At 33.0% G+C, this 15,757-nt stretch overlaps 1 protein-coding gene across 1 annotated transcript; it reads left to right on the top strand.

Annotated features, from left to right (window-relative positions):
• The first annotated feature begins 12,462 nt into the window (after positions 1-12,462).
• On the top strand, positions 12,463-15,070 carry LOC110812437 (inositol oxygenase 4-like). The gene is made up of 11 exons (XM_022039220.2): positions 12,463-12,636; positions 12,739-12,856; positions 12,997-13,078; positions 13,179-13,383; positions 13,617-13,676; positions 13,786-13,838; positions 13,950-14,072; positions 14,165-14,234; positions 14,353-14,431; positions 14,532-14,613; positions 14,739-15,070. The coding sequence occupies exons 1-11, from the start codon at positions 12,603-12,605 to the stop codon at positions 14,763-14,765; spliced, it is 933 nt and encodes a 310-aa protein (XP_021894912.2). The 5' UTR covers positions 12,463-12,602; the 3' UTR covers positions 14,766-15,070.
• Positions 15,071-15,757: the final 687 nt, after the last annotated feature.

The raw sequence follows: 15,757 nt of genomic DNA, 5'->3' as shown, positions 1-15,757 counted from the left end.
TATTTATATTGTACATATTAGACTAAGCATGAAGATAGTTGATCTTAAAGGATTGAGCAAGACCTCTACAATTATCTACCAAAAGATTCATTGGAGCGGATGAAGCCGATGGCATGCCTCTGTAGCCTTTTCAACTGAAGGTGGAGAAGTTCGGGCTTGGGATGTCAAGTGGGTTAATTGAACTGTCTTTTTTTTTTTTTTTTTTTTTTTCTCTTCTATTAAAAAGGGGTATAAGGCTCAAGTTTACATCTTGAGGAGGTTGCAACCTGCAAAGGGGGATAAAATAAAACATGGGTGGGTAGGGGCAGTGAGATATGGTGGCATGAATGGGGTAGGAGGAGATGTGCTATGAGGGCGTTTCGAGGGTTCAGGGGATAAAGAAGCAAAGGCTTCTCATGAAGTGGATCCAATTGAGGGTAAGTCAGGGGGAAAATGTGGGATGATGGGAGGCATCGAATGGGAGCTATCACATCGGTGGTACATGATAAAAACTCTAAAAATATGAACTCTGAAATATTTGGGAGTCAGTCACCGATCCTAATGGGAGCGAGATTTGGTGCTAAAAATTTATCTACCCTAAGGATTGCAAGTTATAAAACAACACCGAGTAGGAAGGTGCGAGACGTCTACCCCAAATTCATCCTAATTAATTAGTCAGATAAAATGCATGACAAGAATCAAAACATGTATTTAAATTAGTAAACATGAATTAAATTGAAAGAAAAAAAAAAAAGGATGAGCAATGCCTAATGCTATGGATGAGTGTTCCCCTCTTTCGCAGACTGGTAATCACAATACGATAAAAAGAATGGTTCTTTCTTCTTCTTTTGCTCACGCATCCCACCTTCCTCTTCTTGTCATTTCTCCTTCTTTCCTTGTGGGTCAAGCCAACACAGCACGTGATTATTCTGGATCCTTCTCCTTCATGCACGCCTCTCTCTCCTTCTCAGCTACCCACCTGCAACGATGAAAAGAAAACAAGAAGGAAGACATGATCAAGGGAAACCTGCGGGCCATTTTCAAAGCCCCGTCAAAACGACACCATTTTGGCTTAATGAAGATTCAGCAAAATAACGTCTTTTTGGGGCCTTCAAATTGGCGTCATTTTTGGCGCTGATTGCATCGAAACGGCGTTGTTTTGGTGCGCCTAGTGGGGCTGGGATCCTATTCGAGTTGGACCTACTTTGAGGCCCTCTTCTTCTTATTTCTTTTTGTGAGCTCTTGAATTCTTCTCAATTTTGTCCTTTTTCTCTTTTTTTTTTTTTTAATCTTTTTTATATATTCTTTTCTTCCTTTTTTAATTTCATTTTCCTCACCTCTTTTTTGTCAATCCCATAAAATATTCATAGAAATAAAAATAAATAAATAAAATAAAAAATAGAAATAAGTAAGACAAATTATTATTATTATTATTGTTAACACAATGAGCTTGTTTTCGTTAAACTCTTTCAAGTAAATTTTATCATTATCATTATTACCCTTTTTTTTATTATTATTATCATATTGTTTACTTAAATTAATATTTTATTTCAATAGAATAAAATTAGGTATGATAGTTGTCTTTTTTTGCTTGGACTTTTGTTAAAAGATCAAGTAAATAGTAGAATTACCTTAATTTTGTCCGAAAGATGCATACATGTCTAGACAAATAGAGAATGTTATATCTTCTGCTTCTTTCACAAAGCATGAAGTATTTTGAGTTTTTACCGTGCACATATCTCAATGTCTACTCATGAAATTAAGATCGATTTGAGTTTTTTTACTCTGCATTTCATTCACAATCTACTTTAAAAATTAAAATTATGTTGTTTTTGTTATATATCTCATCCATGGCATGCTCGTGCATTTGAATATTGTGTGTGTCTTTCATAGCTCATTTTGTATTAAATTTTTAGTGTGAATCTCACTCAAAACCCACTCATGCATTTTGAATTATGTGCATATCCTTCACAGCTCATTTTATGTAAGGTGTCACGTTTTTTACGTCGTTATTATTTTAATTCAAAGAATATTGCGGAATTCCTTAACAACTCGCTCAATAACAAACTCAAAGTATTATGAATCTCCTTTGTAAATTACTCTCTTGAAATGGTTCGTGCATCTCCTTTACGAATCGCTTAACATAATCGTTCATTTCCCTCACAACATGTTTCCTAAATTCCGAATATTGTGCATATTCTTTTACAGCCCATTTTGTGTTGACTATTTATTATGCATTTCATTCATATGCCTACTCATTTATTTTTGAATGTTGTGTATATCATTCGTAATGCTTCTCATTTGTAAATCACCCGATTCAAGTAAAATAGGAAGTATTGTACGTCTCTTTTACAACTTCCCCCATGCATTAAGATTGCTACATTTTCGTTCATGGATTGCTCAAAGAAAATGATTAAAGAGTGTCTGTGCATGATAGCCTTTTCTATGAACTTAAATTATAGTGAGTTGTGCATCTGATTTACAATCTCCTTCATGAAAATAAAAGTAGATATCTTTGCTCTTTTCTTCTTCTCTCTCGTAATTTTTTGTTTTTTTTTTTCTCGCTTAAGATTGGTGTTAATAGCTCTAGCTTAACTATGAAACTACTAGTGCCCTTCCACATCAACTACATTTACTGTTGTTTGCTCCACTTGTGTAAATAACCCTGAATTTCGGACACTCCAAATTTTCAAACATATTAGTGTCTCCAAACTCTTGGTATTTTACAAATCCTCAAATCTACAAAAAAATAAATGATGTAGTGGTCGACAAAAATTCATGACATCGAAGTAGATTGAAAGGTTGTTAAAATGAGAAAAATTGTCGGTAATGTCGTTGGTTGGAGTAAATCAGTATTTAGGGGGAATAATTGTGATGATTATTTAAGGGTTAAATATTTTAAAAAGTACTGACAAACACATATATCTTCTTAGGCTTGATTGATTAATTATAGAGAATTCTAAGGGCATTTGAGGTCTAATTATTCAAGAATCTTTTTCAAGGTGATGAACATCAAAATTAATTTAATCATTATTGGTCAATAATTCTTCTCCAAAAAAAGAAAAGAAAGCTAAAGAAAGATGACTTATGAAAAAGTCTTCTCTTCAATTATATTATGAGATTCTTGAAATAAAGATTGTCTTTTGAACCCTAGGGGTTGAAGTTTAGACGAAAGAAGTTTGTTTGTGTGAGTCTTCATAGAGATTCACGTGAATTATCTTCTTGTTTCTCATTGCTTCTATCTTTTTTTTTTTTATTTATACTATTACATTATGTCCCATATTAAATGAATAAGCTCGATGAATTACTTTGACAAATAATTTTGTATCATTTTTTTAAAATAAAAATAAAATCAAAAATAAAAAATAAATAAGAAAAATCATAATAACAACAATAAATTATTATTATTATTATCATTATGAAAATGAATTTGTGTAATATCCACCTTAGAAGGAAAAAAAAAAAAAGAGAAGAAATGTAAATAAAAAATAAAAATAAAATTAGAACTTAAATAAAAACAAATGAAAAAAAAGAGAGTAAAAATATAAATAAGTGGAAGTGAAAGGGGGCAAAAAGAAGTAGGGAACAAATGGTCCTGATCGAATCGTATGAGGAGATCAAATGACTGAGATTTAATGAAGAACGAACGATCCATATTGAGTCTTACGAGATCCAACAGCCAAGGAGATATACTGTAACACCCATTATTATTATTATTACTACTATAAATTTTTAATTTATTTTATTAGGTTTATTTTGTAATTATTGAAATTTTAATTGATTTTTTTATTATTTAATTTAATGAAAATAAAGATAATAATAATGATAAAATTGGGTAAAAATATTATTTGGATTTAATTGAAATTGATTTTGGGAAAAAGTGGTGAAAATTTAGATTCTGATGGTATTTTTGAAAAGAAAATCGAAAATCAGGGGTCAAAACATAATTTAGAAAAGTTGTGCTACGTCAGCATCACGTCAGCAGCCACGTCAGCGGCCCGGTCAGCAATCCCGCCCAACCAGGATGTGCCGCATGGCAAGGACACGCTGGCCAGGGGACGGGCCACGAGGGCGATCCGCGTGCGCGCGATCGGACAGCCCAGATCCATTCCCGCACGCACGGACAGCCCAGATTCACGCATACGGACGGCCAAGATTGCATCGCGATGAACGGTACAGATTCAATCTTGATGGACGGTCAAGATTAAAAGGCGAAGGGTATAAATACCCCCACCCACACCTGACCAAAGAAACCCTAGCCACCAGTGCTCGCCGGAGAAGAAGAACCAGTCGCCTGAGGAGCCGGCCGCCGCCGCATCGGGAAAATTTTCGACCGCCGATCGAGATAATTTTTCTCCCCCTTGCTCGTTTTTCGACGCTGAGTCCGTCTATGGCCAAACCGGAGCCAAACCACTGGCCAGACGGCCGGAAAACTCAGCCGAAACCCAGCGGCGCCGCCGCGCCCCTCCTCGATTTTTGCCTCCGATGAGGCCCTTCCCGGCCTCCGTTCAATGCAAATTTTATACCACTGTGATCACCGTTCTTTTCTCTACAGGTTGATCGGAGCCAAATCACCAAAACACGATTCACGCCGGAGAGCCACTGCACCCGAGAGCACCACCGCCGATAAGCTTCGGTTTTTTGTGATTTTTTGGCCCACCGAGGGCCCTAGGGTTGTTTTGTCGCAGGGATCAATGCAAGTGTGGCCGAATTCGGCCGGAAACGGCCAAAAACGGCCAACCCGAGGCGAATCGCCGCCGCAAGTGGCGGCACCGTCGCCGGAGCGCGGCGGAGCCGCAGTGCCGGAATTGCGATATTGGCCGAAAGGGGCATTAGGTCTAATTTGGAATTTTTTGGGATACGTGCAGGTACTAGTATTGCGTTTCAGCTCCCCGGAAAAAATTCATGGAAAATTAGGGACAGCCTGTAGGCGCACTGTAGAGCCGTATTCAGACCCCGAAACAAGTAAGAACCCCTCACCCTATTTCCTATCACGGTATTAAAGTTCAATAAATGATAAAACGGTATTTCATAAATCAATAGATGTGTGAAATTGTTTAAGATTGCTAATGGAGCCCGAGTCTGGTGTGTTTGTCGGTCAGCTGTTGTTTAACCTATTTTACAGTTTTAAATGCAGTATGAGATCTGATGTTTTCATTTCATAGTTTCGTGTGCATATATCACTGTTTTATTGATTATGGGTTGAATGACTGAGAACCCGATGTTGTATGTTGTCTTGTTTGGCATAAATTACTGGTTTACTTATTTGTGTGTGATTTGATGATGCTGACTGAGGAAAAAAGGAATAAAAAGTTACGTAAATTGATAATTGTATAATGTGGTCAGCCTGACTAGATATCCTGGGAGATGGTGGACGGACCGGGTCTGTAGGGAACCCTATCGGGATTGTGGTCTCTCATACCGGATGGGGTATGGAGATCTTATGTGTTTTGACGCCCATACCGGACGAGGTATGGAGACAGCCCGTTTCACCCTCATACCGGACGGGGTATTAAGGTTTATGGTTTTGGCGCCCATACCGGACAGGGTATGGGGACGGCCCTGGAATCTGATTACAAATGTTAAGGGTTCACGGATAGCGGGACCCCCATGGATCCCCATGGATACTAGTAGGCTGGTAAATGAGGAAAATATGTTGTGTAATGATTGAAATGCAAAGGCGTGGTAAGTATTATATTATACAGTTCATATGATTTCATGATGATGATAATGTTATTGCTTTCGTATATTGTTTTATGGATCTCACCGAGGTAAGTGGACAGTAAAGAATTTTATTATTGATAAAAGAATTTGTTATAAATTTTGATATATTGGTCTTTTTGTGTTTTCTACCCACCTTTACCTCCGTGGGGGTGAGATAGTGTGATGTCTTTACTGCGATGGTGTAGCTCATTCCTTATTTAACCATTTCAGATCAGGAAGACATTGTTCCTGAGCCCGTTCTGCAGGAAGAGGGCGAAGGGGACGCCTAAAGACTCCGTAGTTATATTTATAGTTCTTATTTTCGAGTTTCTCTTTTAGTTAATTTGTTCTTTTATACTTTGAGCACGTTTTTGATTTTAGTGTAAGGGATGTTAATCAAAATTTTTATTACGCTTCCGCATTTGACATTTTTAATACACATATTTCATTTTAAAATTCCGGGGCCGTTACATATACGTAAGGAAAGAAATTAGGGTTTTTCTTTATTTTGATGGGAGAAGCCAAAAATGAGAGAAAAAAAGGAGAGAGTCGATCGGGTGAGAGGGAAGAGAGGAGATTTGTCGAGCGGGAGCCGAGAGGAAGAAAGAAGGAGAGGAAAGGTAGAGGGAGGTCGGAAAGATGAAGGAAAATGAGAGAAAAAATGAGGAAGGAGAAGAAAAGAAATGAGTGGCCGAGCAAGGAAGAGAGAGGGAACCAAAGAGCGACCGCTGCGAGGGAGGAAATAAAAGAAGAGAGGGGTGGAGGCGGGAGAGTGTGGAAGCCGAGCCGAAAGGAAGGAGGAAGAGGAAATGGCCCAAGACGTCGGAGACTGAGGCAAACGAGGTAAAGGTTCGTCCTTTTCGTCTTTTCTTCCCCTATTTTCCTTTTAATCTCTTTTTATTTTGCACTAACAAATTTTTAGGTGTGAAAATCATCATTCGAATCGCAAGCAAGCAAGGGAGTCGCAGGGTTGTAATGATCCGATAACTAGAAAGAAAATAAATATGAATTGAATGCGGAAGCGAAATAATAAATTGGGGTTTACATTCCTTACACAATAACTGAAATTACCAAATAGGGCTTATAGAAATAATCATTCGAAAAAAATAACTAATAACCAAAGAAATAAATTAAAAGTAAACAAACAGAATGTCTTACTCGTAACCCTCTTGTGGATCGGGATCTGGATCCTGATCCTCTTGATCTGAAAAGATTAATGAAAGAGTGACTACACTAGCCCAGTAAGAATATCTCACTACTCACCGACACAAAAGTAAAGGTTGGTAGAAATCATAAAAAAAAAACTAATTGAGCTCTTAATTTAAGTAAATTTGTTTATCATAAATAAAATCATTTACAGCATACTTACTGTAGCGAGATTTTCAAAAACCACCGATAGAGTCAATAAAATAACACATATCATAATTTCATATGTAATCAGTTAGAACAATAATTTTTTCTTTTATCCAGCCTACTGGTATCCATGGGGATCCATAGGGATGTCCCCACTACGTGTGAACCCTCTTTTTATATTTTACAATTAACAGGTCGTCCCCATACCCTATCTGATATGAGCGCCAAAAGATATTATTCCTTAATACCCCGCTCGGTATGAGGATGAAACGAGCCGTCCCCATACCCCATCCAGTATGAGTGTCAAATTACTAAATCTCGATACCTCATCCGGTATGAGGCAACTTTCACGATAGGGTTCCCTATGTACCTGGTCCGTCCATCATCTCCCAAAATATCCAGTAAGGTTGTCGTTCCATTCATCCACTTAATCAAACAATTTTCTTTTTTCTTTTAATTTCCGATTTTCCAATTCAACATAGTCACACAAAACAAGTAAAACATGCATCAAATGAATACAATTACATCATCATACAAATTTCAGTGTATTATCATGCACTCGAAAACTATAAAATCAGTCAATCGGTTAAATATAGCAAACAACAATAAATAACCGGTTCCGCCTCTATTAGTAACCTGCAATTAATTATGAGTGTTTCTAAGTTTTAAAAAATACCATATTATTTATAATTAAATTTTAATTTCATAACAAGGAATAAGGTGAGAGATTCTTACTCGAATTGGTGTCTGAACGCTAAGTTTTTTTTACTGTGCTTACTAGCGGTCCCCTGGTTCCATTAATTTTTCTTCAGGGATTAAAACACGCTTTAAGTACCTAGAAATACCCCAAAAAATCTAAAATGAGTGTTAGAAACCCTTTTTGGCCAATTTCATAATTTTGGCATGGCGGCTCTGCCGTGCTCTAGTGACGGTACTGCATCAGTGTGGCTTGCCACATGGCACACTCTGGTTCGTCGGGGCTGCTGACTGAGCGTCTTACGTGGCACAATTTTTTAAAATTATATTTTGATCTACAGTTTCCGATTTTTCTTTTAAAAATACCCATAGAACTAAAATTTTCACCTATTTTTTCCAAAATTATTTTAGTTTCATCCTCCATTTAATTTTTTTCATTTTTACATTAATTAATAATTTATAAAATTAAAAATTAAATTTTATACATTAAATAAAAAATTCAAAAATTATATTTATACACTAATTTTAAATATTTTAAAATTAATTAAGAGTATTACAGGAGTGACCGAGAGAAGACAACCAGGAGTAAAACCGAGACTGAATCACTCGCACATAAGGTAAAACTGTTCTGTTTTCTTGTTTTGGTGGTGGTTTGAGTCACGGTGAAGTGGGACTGGTGTTGGGCTGGTCATGTAGACTCGGCCGGATCACCCACCCCCACAGGAACCTAGGAGGTTTCCTCAAGAATGGGGAAAACCCACCCACTGTGGAAGCCAAAGTGTTTTCCACAGGAATGGAGGTCGGAATTGTCATTTCAGATTCTGATTCGCTGTCCGAGAAGCTGAAAATTCTTTTTCAAAAACGAAAATTCGATTTGCCAAACGGGAAGCCAAAAGATTTTTCAGGTACGGATCTCAATAATTTTGGGTATTCCGTTGGGTGGTTATTAAAATTCGTAATCTGATTAAATTAATTTTTAATATTTTGACATATTTTAATTAATTTATATCATATGTATAGAAAAATTTAGATATTCAGGCAGATCCGAGAAGATACGTAGAAGTGTAAGTATTTCTAAATCTCAACGGGGTTTAAATTTTGAAAAGTGCATTCATTTCATAAAAATACTTAATTTTGAAATTTGAATGGATATTGACCTAATTTTCGATGAAAAATAGAACCCAAACTATGATCTGTAAACTTAAGCAATTGGAACCCTATGAGGAGACGAAATCAGAAAGTAGACCCAAAGGACTGATAGTTTGAACTGATGAAATATGAAATTGAAAAGAAAATTTTCTAATTAAGGAAAAAAAATAAAAAATAAATAAAATAAAAAAGTAAGAGTAGAAAAGAAAAGAAATAATTGAGGTTGTGAAATGATCATTTAAATAAATTAAGAATTTTGGAATGAGATGATAGGAGTGAATAGGATAGGGACCTTAAATACCTTCTTGTTTAGTTTGAACTGAGGAGATGAGTGTATGTATGTGTTGCTGAAGTTCAACAGGCATTGTGAACCTGCACATAGATAGAATCTGAAACCTAATCCAGACGCGGATGAGCATTTGTGAGTGTGGGTCACCTAGCAAATGTACTTACTATGGCCATTGTAAGATTTGTGTGTGTGTGTTATCCATGTGATGGAGTGATATATTTTGTCTTTCCTCGATGATGAAACCATAGAAATGACATTTCGAGTGTATCTGTGATATTTTTTGTATGTCTGTGATTATGTTTCAAAATGACGATTTATATTTGATTGTATTTATAACTTTCGAGAGTATGAAAATATACATTTGATATTTATATATGATATTCGAGAGAATTCATAAGATTGATCAGGAATATGTGAAAATAGTAAAAATAAGAACATGAATTTTGCGCTGAAGCATTTTTATTATTTTTGTTTATTACCGTATATTTTGCATGAAATTTTATCTAGGTTGAGAGAACGGAAATATTTATTGAGTTGGTGAAACTCGTTAAATTTTACCTTTATATTTTTCAAATGATAATAAAGAGCCAACACGGCTGTCAGACGAGTAGAATATGTAAAATAATTCTTATTTTTGTATATTTTGTACATATTCGAGAAGTTTTATTTTGTTCTGTTAAATTTTAAATTCTGACATCATATTTTGTATATATACTTATTGTACAATCACATGGGATGTTAGGTTATATTATATTTTTGGATATATACATGTATATATTTTATGGGACTACTGTATGAAAATGACATGAACAGGAATTGCGCCTTATATCGGATATAGGGGATGACAATTTGCTTTTTTAAATATTTATTATTATTATCATTATTATGGTTTTATTTTTTTTATTTTTTTTTACATAGTTAATTATTTTATTTGATCAAACAAAGATAAAATATGAGTGGAAGTATGATATATACGACTCAAAAACAATTTCATAAAGATTTGAATGAGAAGAACAACATTGGCTGGTGGGGACAAGTTTTCTACACCTGAGTAAAAAAAGTTTTTATCCACCACCTTTTCACGAATAAAAAAGTTACTGCCCATCATCCGCCTCGATCACCCGTATCTACCCATTTTTTTCGTTCATTCACTTGGTATCTAACTTATTTATAATTTTATAAAATATTAAAATAAATAATTAAAAATATTAAATATTAATCAAAATAAAATACAGTTTAAATTAATATTTCAATATAATTAAAACTCAATATTATTTTTATATATAATAATCTCATAAAAATATGACATCAAATAATATATTCAGAATAAATTAAATATAGATTCTCACATTAATTTTATTTTAATATTTCACGAAAAATAAAAATTAATAATAAAATTAAAAATGTAAGTTATATACATAAATGTTAAAAATCTTCAATCTTATTTCAAAAAAATATATTAAAAATATTTAGTTATATATATATATATTCTTTTTTATTTTTCGAAACATGTCTTAATATATTCATTTAAATCGAGCATTATATTTATATTATATTTTTTATTTTTAAAAAAATTCTTATATTTTTATACATTATAAATTATTTAAAAAACTTTGGTATAATTGTTTCTCTTAAATTTGTGTGTGACATAAATAATTATATGGTTTATTTAGTGAAAAAAATATTTATAAACCTAATTAAAATGTGATTATATTATGCTCTGGTTGTAATAGTTTCAATCTTATCTTCGATTCCATTTAAGAAAAAGTATTTTACGCACTAAAAATATTTTCAATCATATGAAAAAAATTAATTGTATTTTAAAATTTTAATGATAACTTTGTAAAAATATATGGAGGTGTGTTTTGCGAAATAAAAATGTAATGAGTTATCATTAATTGTTCCTGCAATCAATAAATTCTTTTTTATCTGTTTTAACTTTTTACCGGACAAAATACCCACGTGAGCAACCTGTCAGTTACCGCAATTAATTAATTTTAAAGTTTGGAGAAACGCCCACCACCATGAATTAACAAAAATATCTTACGCCAGCAATTTACAGATCTCCTTTGAAAGCGACTTGCCAGCTTGTTACTTACTTGCTGACATGGCACATTTACCACCGTCTGATATACATACTTCCTGGCTCATTAAGCTCACAGCTCAGCCGTTGATATTCAACGCGCTATTCGAAAAAGTAAAAGTAGTCTAATAGGCATGACGGGGTGCTGCGTCAGTTTGTCCCGAATGGGTTAATAAGATATGATATACACGTAACGCTGAGTCACTTTCCTACTCCATTTTTTTTTTTTTAAATAAAAATTTTCAGGGTTATTTTGGTAATTTCATGTTAATTTAATTGGTTGACTTTCGACACATTGATATTATTAAAATTGCAAATTGCAACATATATATATATATAATTTCCTTGCGAAATTTAATTATTTTTTAGGTAAACATTAACTATTGCAAAATATAATATTGCATGTTGTTTATTATAAAAATAAAATTTATTCTGATAATTCAGAGAAATTTCCTTGTTTCAATTTATGGTGATAGTCCGATTTTAATTTTATCATAATTATAAATATTTTTTTAAAAAAAAAATTAATAATTTTGTTTATGTACCTTTGTTGATGATTTTCATTTGATTAACAAAGACACCAATTTAAACTATAAATAAATTTAAAAAGAAACTATATAATAGTAGTCAAAATAAATAATGAGTGGCATATATCTAATTAAGTAAGATTAAAAGGGACTTATCCTATTACTCGTCAGTTTGAAAATACAAATAAATGTAATTTTTAATTAGTAATTAAATCACCTAAATCTTAATTATTTATGTGTTTATCATATGAAAAAGATAGGTACTACGAGTCAGAATGACATGGCATCGTAAAATCTTTCTGATTATGTAAATTTTTAACGTTAATTACCTTTGGAAATTAAGTGAATATGGCTGAGATTAGATTTTCTAATCCGGGTTATATGTACATTCATAATGTAGGTAATAATGAATTAAAGTCTGTAAATAAATTAAAATTTAATAATGAAAGTACGAACTGATTTGACCGCGTTATGAGACTTTGGGATGGACGACACGTGGAGTGATTTGAATGGATAGTGGCGTAGACGTTGATTGCGGGAGAGTGAGGTGAGAAGGTGCTATATTTGACTTGTTTGGATAGAAGGAGGACGTGGATGAAACAAAGATTTTTCAGTTGAGGACTCGAAACCTTCCAAATCTCAAGGAAGGACTTTTCTGATGTGACTATAAATAATAACTACTCCTTCCCTTGAAGCCCACCTCACACCACCCTTTCTTACTTTGTTGTTGTCCTTCGATTTCTTTTTGCTCTCAAGCCCATAAACTTTCTTTTTTTTTTTTTTTTTTAAATTTCCTGGTCTCTGTTATTTTCTGAGGAGGAGGATGACGATTCTCATCGAGCAACCAGCTGATTTTGGTAATTATTGTTTTTTTTTTTTTTGGGTTCAGAAATTGACACAATATTTTGAGTTTGATCCCCATTATTTCAATCTCTAAATGTTGTTGCGATTGAAATTAGGAACCGACGTGAAAACCAAGGAGGAAACCAACGAGTTGATTTTGGATGGTGGGTTTGTGGTGCCAAAAACTGACGGATTCCTGGCCCCGGAGATTAATGCATTTGGCCATGCATTTAGGTATTTTCTTCTTTGACATATCTAATATACATATACACACACACGCTATATGGGTTCCCTTTTTTTTTTTTTTTTTTTTTTAATCTAAAAAATTAAGGGTTAGTTTCCATATTAATCTGAAATCTTGTTATGGGTTGCAGGGATTATGATGCAGAGAGCGAAAGACAGAAAGGAGTTGAGGAGTTCTATAGACTCCAACACATTAACCAAACCTATGACTTTGTAAGAAATTAAAGATTTAGTTCAAGATTCTTAACCTAAATTAGTCTTGATTTGATTTGATTTGATTTTGATGGGTGAAAACTAAAACTTTGTAATGCAGGTGAAAAAGATGAGGGAAGTTTATGGAACATTTGACAGAATGGAGATGAGCATATGGGAATGCTGTGAACTGTTGAATGAAGTTGTGGATGACAGTGATCCTGATTTGGACGAACCTCAAATTGAGCACTTGTTGCAATCCGCTGAAGCAATTAGGAAAGACTACCCTGATGAAGATTGGCTCCACTTGACTGCCCTAATTCATGGTATATATATATATATATACACACACACACACAATATCAAACATATATATATATTTGAATCTCTTCTTTTTGTCCTCTTCCTACCCCGGGATATGTGTATATATATATATATATGTCTTATATGGGTCCTCTGGGAGGGGAAAAAGGAATTATAGATAAGGACGAGTATTAGGAGTGCAAGTAATTGACTAATTTGGCAAATTTTGAAAAACTTGATTTATTGTAATTTTCAGATCTTGGAAAAGTTCTTCTCCTACCAAATTTTGGAGGTCTTCCTCAATGGGCAGTTGTTGGTGAGTGTATTATCTTATCTATAATAATAACTTATGACTTGTATTAATCACTTTTATTTTCTTAATTAATCTTGGAACTTGTTTAATAAATTCAATATTTATACTGCAGGCGACACATTCCCTGTAGGATGTGCATTTGACGAAGCCAATGTTCACCACAAGGTCTGACGTTTTGTTTCCTCTTCTTCTTTTTGGAAAATAAAAACATACTAAAATAATTACTTAATGTTGAAAATGATTTAAAGCTAAAAAATTCTCTTGTGTGGGGTGCAGTACTTCAACGAAAACCCAGACCACAACAACCCAGCCTACAACTCCAAATATGGAATTTACTCAGAGGGATGTGGACTGGAAAATGTTATGATGTCATGGGGTCATGATGACTATATGTATTTGGTATATACATATATATCTTCTATAAATATATAAATTCCTAATTAATTTGATTTTAACATTATGGTTTATATAATTTTGTTTATGATTTGTAGGTTGCTAAGGCAAATGGAACAACTCTCCCTTCAGCTGGATTGTTCATTATCAGATATCACTCTTTTTACCGTAAGCATCTTCTTCAATACACTTTTCGACCATACCTAATTACTATATATATATATATAATATAATGTTAATGTATAGTTTCATTACATATATTTAAATATTTCTAAAATCTGGCCAGCTTTACACAAGGCTGGAGCTTATACTCACCTAATGAATGAGGAAGATCAGGCTAATCTCAAGTGGCTAAAGATATTCAAGTAAGTCTTCATTTCATATATCTTATGTGTATTTACATTTCCATCAACCAAAAGGCCCAAAACTCACCGTTTTGTCTGTTCTGCAAAAAACTCGATGCAGCAAATATGATCTTTACAGTAAGAGCAAAGTTCGTGTCGACGTTGAAAAAGTCAAGCCATATTACCTTTCCCTCATTGAAAAAGTGAGTACTATATAATATTATAATAACAATTACTTGTTACATTACGTTTTTTACGTGTGTGTGTGTGTATATATATATGTATTTATCCGTTTTCTTTTCTAACCAAAGATAATTTTAACGTGCAGTATTTTCCGGCCAAGCTGAAATGGTAAAATCTGGCTTGATGTAAATCTGGATTTGGGTATAATTCACAGACTGATTCTTCGCTTAACCCAGCTATAAATGGAGCAAGCTAGCTATCTATATGATTATTATATATTATTTATGTAAAAAATAAAACTATATATATATATATATGCATTGGGGATTTTCCTATGTTACTTCGAGTACAGCTACTCTTATCAATTCCTCTCTAATATTCATTCATTATTTTCTTTTTCTAAACATTTTAATTTCCCCATTGTATCAGTCTATTTTGGTAACTAATAAACGTAATAAATGAACATTGCTTCTATAATTTTAGCCTTGTTTTCTCTTTTATATATATATATATATATATCTCTCTATTTATACATATATATATGCATATATACATCTTATAGTTTTTGTGTCGCATACAGCCACATCAACATATTTTGATTAATATTTTTTAATTTGTACAATATTCTTATTTATTTGTATGAGATAACAAAGGTGCATTATTCAAATATATAAACATTAATATATACCTTGTATCATATATCCAATTAGAAATGTTTAATAATGATTAAGATATATTTTTACAAGTAGTAATATTTTAATTTATGCAACTAAAATTCTTATTTATTCATATAAAAGAATATTTGTTTATATACATTTACAATTATATATTATTTAGCAAAAATAATTTTTTTTTTATCTACTATTTATTTACTATATTTTCAAACTAATATTCGACGTTCATATTCCAAATAAAATAGAAATCTACGACACTCAAATGACTAATTAACCTCAGACTTAAGCAAAACACAGGCGCGTATAAAAACATGTAAAAAGTTCCAATTCAAACACCAATAACCTGACTTAATGCAAGAAAAGATCATATTGAACTATATGCATTTTCAACTCCTTGCTAAACCTTAAATTTCCTACAGAAAAAACTATATAACCCATGTAAGAATTTTACCCCATTCGGTAATTATCGCCTCATTTTTCATTCACCATA

The sequence above is a fragment of the Carica papaya genome, chromosome 7 (genome assembly GCF_054855325.1).
Source record: "Carica papaya isolate Zhongbai chromosome 7, ASM5485532v1, whole genome shotgun sequence".
In the NCBI taxonomy this organism is placed as follows: domain Eukaryota; kingdom Viridiplantae; phylum Streptophyta; class Magnoliopsida; order Brassicales; family Caricaceae; genus Carica; species Carica papaya.
Note: the sequence above shows the minus strand (reverse complement) of the source record. Positions and strands in the feature narration are given on the sequence as shown.

Coding starts and splice junctions, on each gene's coding strand:
- LOC110812437 (XM_022039220.2), top strand. CDS start 12,603: ATGACGATTCTCATCGAGCAACCAGCTGATTTTG. Junction 12,857..12,996: donor GCATTTGGCCATGCATTTAG/GTATTTTCTTCT, acceptor TATGGGTTGCAG/GGATTATGATGCAGAGAGCG. Junction 13,384..13,616: donor CTTGACTGCCCTAATTCATG/GTATATATATAT, acceptor TGTAATTTTCAG/ATCTTGGAAAAGTTCTTCTC.